At 36.2% G+C, this 12,323-nt stretch overlaps 1 protein-coding gene across 1 annotated transcript; it reads right to left on the bottom strand.

The window, feature by feature from the left end:
• Nucleotides 1-7,213: 7,213 nt before the first annotated feature.
• Nucleotides 7,214-11,468, bottom strand: LOC105156689 (2-oxoglutarate-dependent dioxygenase 19-like). The gene is made up of 4 exons (XM_011072905.3): nucleotides 11,080-11,468; nucleotides 10,761-11,002; nucleotides 9,965-10,292; nucleotides 7,214-7,619 (listed from the first exon to the last, which is right to left on the bottom strand). The coding sequence occupies exons 1-4, from the start codon at nucleotides 11,314-11,316 to the stop codon at nucleotides 7,374-7,376; spliced, it is 1,053 nt and encodes a 350-aa protein (XP_011071207.1). The 5' UTR covers nucleotides 11,317-11,468; the 3' UTR covers nucleotides 7,214-7,373.
• Nucleotides 11,469-12,323: the final 855 nt, after the last annotated feature.

Genomic DNA, 12,323 nt, shown 5'->3' with positions numbered 1-12,323 from the left:
CCTTGGTTGACGAAAATGTAAGAAAAGGTGAGGTCGTTAGATTGTACCAATGACCATAAGTGATTTATTTGTTTATACAAGTGTCACATTTGCATCAATGATCAACTCATAGAATCAAGCATGATCGTGACCTCAACCGGAAAAATCCTCTCTTACATCTTCGCCTGGTAATTTTAATTGCTTTCTAGTTCATTTTAGTTTTTAATTATTTCTCTCTACTATCGAACATCCCCCCAACTATTTTCTTCTTCTTTTAAAGAAATCGACTTAAACTAGTTTCTGTAGAATCGACCCTACTCCCACTTTGCAAAGTGTTGTAGAAATTATTTTTGGTGGTCTCGACACTCATCAAGGTGGATCTTGTAAGGGGATTGCAAGGGGCAAGCGAGCTTGGTTTGATAAAGAAAGAGAACAACCTTATCAGCCTAAGTATCATAAGAATACCTAACTCACCATGACAAGGGCCAAAGCACTTATGATGGTCAAAAAGTATAATCTACTCCAATGGCCTAGACACACCGGCCAAGAAATACTCCAACAAGTGTTGCAAATTTCACCAAGAGAAAGGGCACGACATCGAAGATTGTTATTAGTTGAAAGATGTGATAGAAATATTGGTACGACATTGCTATTTCAAGGATCAGACAATGGGAAATCAAAAAGAAGGGAGAGATGAGACAGGGTGAAGGATGAGGAGCAGGTTAAGTAGAGAAAGAGGAATGCACTGGGAGAGTGAAGAAAGAAGGGATCCAAGACTAAGAAAAATGCACCTATGAAAGGTGTAATTCACACTATAGCCGAAGGACCGATAGGGTGGGATTCCGCAAGAATGAGGAAAAGATAGGAAAGGCAATCGAGATCGAGTAGAAGGAGCGAGCTGGTGATGAATGTGGAACTTGAAGATGATATGGTCTGGGGGAACAAGGACATAAGCACTGAGATGCGATCGCAGAACGACCCAGTGTTGATAAAAATAGACATTGCCAATTTCACTGTCCATAAGGTGTTGGTATATAATGACGGTTCAGGTAATATCATATTTAAAGAGGTGCTAAGTAAAATGGGTTAGACACTACAAGATTAGATCCTGTACAAACACCCTTAGTAGGTTTTCGAAGTAGTGACGTAACGTCTCTAGGCACTATTGAACTCCCAGTATCCATTGGAGACGAACTAAGAAGGAAGACTATGATGGCAAAATTCCTAGTGGTAGATACCCCTTTTGCCTATAGCGTGATACTAGGAAGACCAAGTCTAAACTTGTTTAAGGCAATAGTGTCAACATATCACCTGAAAATAAAGTTCTCAATAAGGAACAGAATGGGGGAAGTATCCTGCGATCAGAAGGAAGCACGAAGATGTTATAATTGTCCTTGAAAAAGGGCAATCAAGATGAAAGAAAAAGAAAAATCAGGAGGGAAGAGATTGATTTAGAAAGTCAAAATGAGTAAGCCTGATCTAATAGAGCCTAATGAGGAGCATAAAGTAATAGAGCTGATAGCGGGAGAACCTGATAGGACGACCAAGATCAGGTCGCGCATGCATGAAAGATTAGAAACAGTGATGATCGAGTTCTTGACAAACAATATGGATATGTTCGCATGGAGCCCATCAGACTTTTAGGGACAAAATGCATAAACCCCCCTGAGTTTTTAAAAAGTCTGCTAAAAACCCCTTTCTATTTTAAAAATAGGGTAAAAGTCCCCTTGTGTTTGTTAAAACTCAAGAACAAACATCCCTTTCTTAGTAATTAACGGAAGATGCATTACATGCGTTCTTTGTGCATGAGGGGGTATTGTTAACTGTTTTTGACCTTTTTCTTAGGTGTTCTTTTACTAAAATGCCCTTTTTTATTTTTGTATTTTTTTATAATTTAAATTAAAATATTAAATTATATTTAATTTATTTATTTATTTTTTTTAATTGAAACCACCTGGAGGGGGGGAGCTTTTCGGAATCCCCAATCCTTCTTTATTAAAAAAATGAGCAGATTTACAGCGGGGAGTGCTGACTCCCTATCATTTCTAACAAAGCTGTAAAATCAGGAGTACTACTCCCTTACAAATATTCGCCCAAAGCATAAACGAGGAGTACTACTCCCTTACATTAAATCGCAAAAGCATAAACAAGGAGTACTACTCTCTTATAAAAGTAATACTAGCTAAGATGATATACAAAGTTGAAGACGATAATCCAGTGTGTCAAAAAGTTTCTGCCACTACACTTGAATCATCGGTTCCAACTAGCATTTGTAGATCAGGCTATACAAGAAATTCAAAGATTGTCACCAAAAGTGATGCATCATCAACAGTTCTAATAGATAAATAGGGGAGAAGCTGACTGAATATTAGTCACATGAATCCTCAGCTTTCAAGTCAAAATGATGGAGCAAAACAAGTCAAAGTATGAGCAACAATGCAATATCAACGTGTGACCAAATTATGGCACAATCAAAGCATGCTCACAAGACAAAAAGAAATGAGATTGCACATAACAACCACAAAATAGAAGCACACAATTAAGCTATAGAGTAGGCCAACAACAATGCAGTAACGAAAACAACAAAGCAGCTTACCCAGCATTCACGCGAAGCTAAGGCAAGGTAACAAGTAACCTACTCAAGAGGGGTCAACAACAATTTTGAGTCGAACGTGTGGGAGGCCACATAAGTCAAGGTTAACAATACCTTTCACTTTACTTGGGAGGTGTTCCTTGGTAAGGATGCTAAGTTGTTGAGATGTACATGCTTGATTGGCTAGAAAGTCCGCTACTTGGTTTCCTTCTCTAAAGATGTGAGAGATTTTATATTCGATTTGCCTTAACAGTTTTCGAATGCTTTGAAGGGTGATCTGATGGTCCCATGCCCCTTGTCGTGGTGAGGAGATGAGCTTGATAATAGCCATTGCATCCGTTTCAATCCAAATATTGTGAAATCCCTTTTCGATGCATATTTTCAGTCCTCTGTGTATAGCTCGAAGTTCAGCCTGGGTGTTAGAAGTAATGCCAAGAGGTTCTTGAAAGGCAAAGATCACTTGTCCAAGATGATCTCTGAGGATTCCGCCCGCGCCGGAAATACCTGGGTTACCTTTAGACGCTCCATCTGTATTCAGTTTGTACCACCCTTCTTGAGGCTTTCTCCAATGGACAATATTTAATATTAAATATTAAATTAAATTATATTTACATTCAAATAATTTTATGTTGTTAATTGTTAAATCTAAAATTATTTTTAATTAACTAAAATATATATTTAATTATAATTATTATTATTATTAATTAGCTAAAACATTTATGATGGGTATGACCCAAAAGAAGTTGACCCGAGAAGAAGAGCTAAGGCCAAATAAGGTCCACCAACCCAAAGGAGAGGCAGCCTGCCCAAATGACCATGTTTGGCCCAACAAGAAGACCTCCTACAAATTCAGGTTGGCCCAGAACGAAGGTCCATTCGACTCAACCCAAAAGGCTCCCCCTCTACACCTGAGCCTAGTAGGGGAGCTTGTTTTGTTGAATTCGGCCCAGGCAGGAAGCCCCATTTCGAGGTCTTCTAAGGTAAGCCAGAAGAAAGGGGATGCTCATAGGAAGTTGGACTGTACAGCTAGAAGGGACTCCTTATCGGACAGGCGTCCGCATGACGAAGGAGTCTCTCTTTTCCGAGGGTTTGTTGCTAAAATGGATAAGGAGGAGCCTTATCCCCAAAACCCACGTTTTCTACCGGAACTTCAGATCCTTCTCACCAGATACACCTCCTCGGACTCTTGCCATAGGAGGACTCTTCTACTATAAATACAGGGAGTACCACCTAACAAAAACCCCCATCGGAAAAAGATTTTAGAATTCTTCTTGTTGCTCTTCTTACCCCATAATTTCATGATCTCACATACGAAATCCTCATTTCTATCATAATTTCTTATCATAATGTATTTTATTTTCATCTACTCTCGTTTGGGACTAACTTAAGCATTAGAGTGCTAACCCTTTGTTTTGCAAGTCCTCTCTCTCAAGAGCCTTCAATCAATTAGCCTAGATCCAACATCAAGATTCAAGAGTTTTGCGCCCATGCTAAAATTGCAAGAATGAATTGGCGCCGTTTGTGGGGGAACTTTGAGTTAAAGGCGTGAGATACTATGTAAACCCCCAACAATCACGCTAACAAGCAGAACACCACGGAGGTACCCGATAGCAATAAGCCTTTCCAAGTTGTTACAGGGGCCTCCCTAACACCAGTAAGAGGGTCCACCCCAGTGTTCTCTGCTCCGTTGTTATCTCCCAAAGTGACCAAACCATTAGTTGACCCTCCAAGGCAAAGCACCTCCTATGACACCACATCAGGTGAACTTTCCCCAACTTTGCTGGGTGCAATCCAATAGGTTGTTGCAGCGGATGTACCTGAGCAGATGGCGATACTAGTCCCTGGTCGCCGAGCCCCATGTTGGAAGCAGGTACCCTTCAGGAAGGAATAGAAGGAGCTCCCCCAAGAGACGCGTTACTGCAATAGGAGCACCCCTACGGGGCATAGGGGCTTCCTTTAGCATTTCCACCAGAGGTCCCCCAACAATGGTTGGCCTGTCTGGAGTGTCTTTAGAAGGGCCTCCAAGATGTGCAACACCAAATAGTGGGAATTCCATGAGAAGAATTGCAGGTAGGGTCTCCTTCACAAACGTTGTGATGGCGGATGAGTTCCCGGCCAATTACCATACTCCTGCTATTGCTGCGTACGATGGGTCGAGTGACCCTGAGGAACATCTTTTGTGTTTTGAGTACGCAGCCTTGCTGCACAGATACATGGATGGGATCAAGTGTCAAGTCTTCATGACTACCTTCGCCATGGTCGCACAGCAATAGTTTAACCAATTGCCCCCTGGAGCGATATGATGCTTCAAGGGTTCAGGCCCATATTCTTAAACCAATTCGCCAGTAGTCGGAAGCTACGGAAGATGGAGTTTAACCTCTTCGCCGTGTGACAAAAACAATGAACCTTTGAGAGAGTACCTGCAGAGATTCAACGTGGCAGCCTTTGGAGGTACCCTCCACCACACAAGAAGTAAAGGTCAGTGCCTTCTCTCACGGTCTCTTGGATGGGGATTTCTTCAAGTCCCTAGCCAAGAACCCAGTTTCAAAATTTGACGCTCACCTGGCTCGAGCGGCTAAATACATTAACATGAAAGACGCCCAGGCGGCCAAAAGGGAGAGTCGGGGAGAAAAGAGGAAAGAGGCCAGGGAGGAAGCCCCCATCAAGAAACAACGCACTGAATTTAGGGAGAAGAAGGCACTCTTCCACAGGATTCAAGCTGTTTATATCCCTCTCGTGGTGCCTATCACCCAGGCTCTCATGGCGGTCGAAGGGAAATGCCTGCTCACCCACCCCCAATAATGGAGAGAGCAACCTCAACGTCCAAAATCCGATAAGTTTTGTCATTTTCATAATGATTAAGACCACACTACTGAAGAATCCGACATTTAAAGAATGAGATATGAAGGCTCATTCAAAAAGGGTACCTCTTAGAGTACGTATGTTGGGAAAAGGCCCGGAGAACAGGGCCCTACGTTAAGCAAGAAATAAACAAAGGAAAAGAAGTGAAGATCTCCCCTCCGGAAGCTTCACTCAATGAAGAACACAAAAATAGCATTAAAGGGAGACATGAAGCCAAGGTCCTCCTTGGAAGGGAGTCATACAGATGATCGTAGGCGGACCACAAGGAGGTGATTCCCATCATGCCCGAAAGGCGCAGATCAGAGAGGTGCACAACACAATCATAAAAGAAGTACGGGATGTTGGTTCCATGGAGGGCGCCCCCCTCATCCAATTCGAAAGAGTCGAACGTTCAGGTCCTGAAAGCCTCCACAACGACGCTCTAGTCATCACCGCCTACTGGCTAATTACGAAGTGGGACGCATCTTCATATATTCGGGAAGTTCCGCGGACATATTATTTGGGAAAGCATACGATCAAATGCAGTTAGGGGATACCCCCTGGAGACAGTGAATACCTCCCTTTATAGATTTGCAGGAGAGGTAATCCACCCTAGAGGTATGGTCTCCCTCCCTCTGACTTTGGGCAGTGGAGCTACTAGAAGAACATGCCTATTAAAATTCCTGGTGGTGGATACCCCTTCAGCCTATAATGTCATTCTAGGAAGGCCCACGCTCAACGCCTTTCAAGTTGTGATATCCACTAACCATATGAAATCAAATTTCCTACATCGGGAGGAGTAAGAGAAGTACAAGAGGACCCCCTCCAATCTCACAAATGCTATGTCAAAGTGTGCGCAAAGGGCAAAAGAGAAACAGGGAAAGGGAGCCCGAGGAGATGCTCTCTAACAAGCAGAGTAAGGAGGTGTCCTCTAATCAGTATGATAAAGGGGCACCTTCCAACGAACAAAATGGGGAATCACCCCCGGTAAATGCGAAAAAGACAATGTCGAAAATGGAGAAAGGGAGAAGGCACCGGCCAAGGTCCAACGAATGGAAGAACTAATGCATATTGAGATTGTTCTAAGAGATCCCAAAAAATTCACATGGATTGGTTGTTTTTCGATCGCAATTATCTGATGTTCTTGTTTGGTGGATGTCAAAAATGGGTGCCTATATATAAAAAAAGTTGAAGTAAGAAGGGATATATAAAAAGAAGTTTGGTGTCTGTTCAGAGAGATTAGATGAAGAAAAAATAAAATTAAATGTGTATAAATTTTCTTCGTAGTTTAATTTTGTCTTCGTTTAAAATTGGATATAAAAATAAAAGCATAAGATTTAAAAGACAAAAACTTACTGAATAATAAACCTTGTTCGATTTATGTCATATTATTATAAGAAAAATTATATAGATTTATACATGTAAATTTGAAGTATAACATGAAATGCAATGCTAATATATAATAAAAAAATATTGAGAGTATTGCACCATGTACAATTAAGCATACACAAGCTATAATAATATTCGAGAAAAATACGAACAACTCCTCTATGATATTGAAAATGAGTAAATTATTTTTCTATAAAAAAAAATTAGTAATTTATCTCCTTATATTTTTTAAAATACAATAATTTTATTTTAAAAGGTACAGGGGAATAATTGCTATTTATTTATACAAGGACTAATTTATTTATCTATAATATTACAGCGGGTAAACTACTATTTACCCAGTAATATTCTAAGACGTCATATATGTTCTAATTAAGCATATGCATCATCAATTAAAAAAAATCACCATAATTAACATAATGATTAAGACTGTAATTATATTAATAATTACTCCCAATAAACCATATAAGGCATGAGAAATTGGGAATGGTGATTGATGATCATCTTCTCAATAAATAACTTCTTATTCTATACGTAAATTTTGCAAAATCAAAGCTTCTCCTCCGATATATCATATCATACGCTGTTCCAGGAGGGATTTGCCGTTCATTCGAGATTTCGTCAGCTGTGTCTCCAGGTACTCCACATACCTCATCGAACGATACAATGGACGGCCGTCTTTTTGTACGAGCGGCGTGGCAGGGCCGACGACCGCCTCCCCCGATGGACCATTGGCTACAACAATTGATATTCTTTCTTTTTCGCTATTCAAAACGGCTCTGTGCTTCACACTCTTGTATCTCCCGTTGCTTAAAATCTGGCCAATCCCAAAAGAAAATGAAATAACAAAGATTATGAAGATGACACCATGAAATTTTTAAATCTGACCAACCCCCTCATAGAAAGTATTTTTAAAATAATGCTTAATTTTCATCCACTCAAGTAAATTTAAAATTTTGGTGGTCGAAATCCTGTAATTATAAAAAAAATAAATAAATAATTTTGTCATCCGTATAATTAGAGTGCTTATTTTGTTACTCTGAATATATGGGGCTGTAAATACCTTTAAAATAAAATACAACATTTTATAAGCTCTAACAATATATTAATGTATGAACTTATAGCATATTCTAAATAAATTTAGTAAAGGGTTAAATATATTTTGCACCCCTGATATTACCATCATTAATTACCCCCTAGACTAAATACACCTTCATTATCCGCCCATATCTGGATAATCCTTTAAATTAAATAAAAATTGACAAAAATTCCCTTAACTACTAATAATATGATATATTCATATTAATTTCCTCTGTTGTTAAATATATCAATCAATTTAAAAAGTTTATTTAACTACAATGTTTATAAATATTTAATACTAGATTTGTATAAATTAATTAAGTACAAGTTAATTATTTTGAATTTGAGTATATGAATAGTTGTATTGATAATTAGCAAAAGTTTATAAATTTTTTAAATTAACGAATAAAGAAGCATTATTGCATATTAAAATTTTACCTACTGGTAGCTCTACTCGGACCAAAAAAATTATTACTGTAGATATGTGTCTAATTCTAGATCTAATGCAAAAATATTAGGTATAGATACAGGTCATAATTATCAAAAGGGGTCTAGATCTGGATTTAGGTATTGCACACTAACTGATAGACCAAACGTGTTGGACCTAAGAGGTGACGTAAAGAGGTAAAAGAGAGTTATTATATAGAAAGACAAAAAAAAAAAAAAAAAATTACCTTACTTGCCATTTGGGTGCCAAAATCATAGGCTCGACAACCACTTACGATAATATTGTTATTAAAAATATATCTAGTATAATGCACAGACACAAGTTTATAAATATATTTTAACTTAAAAGTACTAACATTGACCATATCAATATGTGAGTAATTCAATATTAATTTATTAATATTATAAATATATAAAAAATAAAGTCGAACAGATTGATATATTTACCTATAGATGACATATAAAGTGAATATAACAAATTATTAATAGTCAATGGTATTTTTGTCTATTTTTATTTATTTAAAGGATTATCACAAAGATAATAAGGTAATTTAAGATTTTTTCAATATAGAAAAATAATTGATGAAGATAATATACTTTAAGTGTGTAAAATGTGTGTATTTTACCCTTTTGTAAATCAGTACACTCTTAATCATGGCCTTGCAATCATTAATTACAGAAACTCAATAAATAAGCCTTTTACTTGGTTCAAATTTTAATCTAGCTAGCTTCTATATTTTCACTTGATACCTTTTTTATACATAACTTTCGGGTCTATAAAATATTCCATAAAATACAAAAATGATGTTAACGTAACATCACAAGAAAAAAATATTATTGACTATAATATTAATAATTATGGGGAAAAAATTATGATAAATAAAATTTAGGGTAAATTACAATGACCTCCAATGAGGTTTGACATAATTACCAATAGCTCCTCATTGTTTGAAAAATTATCAATATCCCCTCGATTTTAACGTCATTTAACAATTAGCTCAATCCTTAGGTTTTCATAAATTCTTTTTATGGTGAACTAACAAAAATGCTTTGTGGATTTAAAATTATAATTTTATTTATTATTAAAAAAAATATGGACTAAGTGAATAATCTTTTTTATAACTTTTAAAAAATTTTCATTCATCACGTTCGATTTTTTTATAAATTTTTAATTTTTTAAAAAAAACATAAAAAATACAGTAAGGACAAAGTTGACAATTTCATACCTCCATCCCAAGATTACATAATTTATCAAATATTAGGGGGGTATTTGTAATTTTTTGACCAATGAGGGAGTATTCGTAATTATGTCAAACCTCAGGAAAGGTCATTGTAATTTACTCTAAAATATATTGACCACAGTTAAATAAAACCAATAAAAAAAGTAAATTTTTCACCAAGAAAAAGTTATTTGCCATAACTAGGAGCAATGGAAAACATAAATGCCATGCCAGATATTTTAGTCACCTTCGTATATACTACGGCGAATAATCGTTGCATGGCCATAATCAATGACTATTTGCTACGACTATTTATTTTTAATTATAATAATTAGCTATAGACAAATGCTAATAAAAAATAAAATATAATATAATAGAAAAAATTTCCTGGATAAGGGGATTATTGATTAATTACCTGAAGCTGATCGTCAACATTAACTAAAATAGAATTTTGTGGGGAAACAGGGTTAAACCACTGGCCATTGTGCTCAATTTGCAGTCCAGCCACTCCATTATGTATGAGAAAGGTGAAGAGACCTGGATCTGTGTGTTGTGGGAGCCCAATTGCCTTGCCGGGTTCAGGGCAAGGTGGGTAGAGATTTGCAACTAAAATCTGCAAGCTCGAGTCGAGTTTCAAAACTTGCTCCACGTAATCTCGTTCCAGTTCCAGGGCATCAGACGTTGCTTCCATTAATTTCCTGGTCAATTTTAGGGTTCTTTCGCTATACTCCCGCAGAACATCACTACAGTTTTATACATAATAAAAATTGTTAAGACAAAATCTCTTCGAGATTATTTTTTCTTTCCTTAATTATATTAACCATACATAGTACTTGTTCTTGTCTGAAAAAATGTAATTAAGTTCGATAATTGATAATGAGTGATATTGCATGGCCAGTCGTACGTGACCAAAACTGAGTTGACAGTGAAGAATTGGAATAAATGCAAACAATCTCTTGTGATATTACAAATGAGCAAATTATCTCATATAAAAAAAAATAGCAATTTACCTCCATTTGTTTTTAAAAATACAATAATTTATCCCCTTTATGTTTTTTAGAAAGAAGCAGTTTACCTTATTTTAAATTATAAATTACTTCTGAAAAACAAAGAGGGGTAAATTATCATTATTTTTTTATAAGAGGATGTATAATTTACTCATTTACAGTATCACAAAAACATAAATTATCTTATATGATGTTCCTAATTACCTTAAGAGGTGGGGTTTGTTGGGGCAGTGAAAGTCAGGATGGACGTAGAGTTTGAGGTACTCCCTCCACAAGGTGAATATCTGGTTTGAGGTATCGGCAACGTTGAAATTGCCACAGTTGATGGGATCCGAAGCGCTCTTTGCTTCATACTTCTTCTTCTCTGACTCTGGCAGACTGAAAAATTCCCGGGTTGCAGTAAAAGTCGCATTCATCAACTCCTCCGGTATCCCGTGATTCACCAGCTGCATGCAATTACCAAACAAATTAATCAATGTGAAGGAGGAAATTAATTAAGAAACATTTTATGTTCTGGACTTACAATGAAGAGGCCCCATTCTTGGCATGCATTGGAGAGATCGTTGATGGCTTGGGACCGTCGATCAGGGTCTTCGGCGGTGATGGCAGAGAAATCAATGACGGGGAGAGAATCACAAGGTAATGCAGTGGAGTCATTGATGAAATTAAATTTAGAAGGAACGGCTTTGAGATTGGCAGAATTAGCCAAGTCTTTGAGGGCTGTCTGAAATTCGAATGGATGATGCTCTGCTGATGCCATTTCTCTTTATGAGAGAGAGAAAGAAAGGGAAACTGTTAAAGTGCAACTGATGTATTGTGATGTAACTTTAGGCGTCCTGCTTTGGTATATATAGGCAAAATTATATTTTTATTCTTATAATTTTAGATTGTTAGTACTTTTAGTTCTCAAATTTATTATGTTTATATATTTAGTTTTTTTTTTTTACGAATCTAGTCCTAAGTATTTTATATTTGAGTCATTTTTAACAAATTTTGTCATTTGTTTACAACTCTCGTCTTCTTCATATTATAATAAATCTCATTTTTTATTTTGTAACTATGAGTCGTTAGGACCAAACTTGTCTGTATAGGAATAAATTTGTCAATAAAAGACTAAATTCGTAAGAAAATGACTAAATGTGTAAATGGATTAAGTTATAGGAACAAAAGTGCTAATGACCTAAAGATAAAAAAACAAATGTATAATTTTACCAGTATATATATAGAGAGAGGGGGGGGGGGATTGAGAGCAATGCACAAAATAATATTTTTTTGTTAGAGTTCACCCTTTTCGCAGGTACAAGTAAACTCTAAAGAAAAAATAATTAAAAATAGGAAGAATTAAAATAATATAAATCTATTCACGAACACGCATGAATTGAATAAATATACTGACTATATAAGAGAAAACAATGGCTATATTTGGATTTGTGGCTTTATATTTTTCGAGATAAGATAAAATACACTCAATGTTTGTTTTAGTGTTCTTACACCTTATCTGCGTGTTTTTCTGTTTTTCAACTTTTTATATATAATATGTATATACATAATATAAAACAGACATGATTTGATAATAAACAGTAATTTTTGTCTCCCAAAATTACAATATTAAACATAAAATATTTATATATAAAAATATATGATTTGACAATAAATAGTGATTTTTGTGTCTCAAATCACAACATCATACCTACGCCACTTATTTTAAATATTTTAAATTACCCGAAAACACAAATCCAAACATATTATCTGTTTTCAACACATACT

This window comes from Sesamum indicum, linkage group LG1 (assembly GCF_026168435.1).
Source record: "Sesamum indicum cultivar Baizhima isolate 11 linkage group LG1, ASM2616843v1, whole genome shotgun sequence".
Classification (NCBI taxonomy): Eukaryota; Viridiplantae; Streptophyta; class Magnoliopsida; order Lamiales; family Pedaliaceae; genus Sesamum; species Sesamum indicum.
The sequence above is the reverse complement of the archived record's forward strand: the minus strand, read 5'-3'. Positions and strand labels throughout refer to the sequence as shown.

Bases quoted from the DNA above. Each gene is read 5' to 3' on its own strand.
- LOC105156689 (XM_011072905.3), bottom strand. From the start codon at position 11,316: ATGGCATCAGCAGAGCATCATCCATTCGAATTTCAGACAGCCCTCAAA. The intron at 11,003-11,079 runs GTAAGTCCAGAA...AATTGCATGCAG, and splicing joins AAGAATGGGGCCTCTTCATT to CTGGTGAATCACGGGATACC. The intron at 10,293-10,760 runs GTAATTAGGAAC...ATAAAACTGTAG, and splicing joins AACAAACCCCACCTCTTAAG to TGATGTTCTGCGGGAGTATA.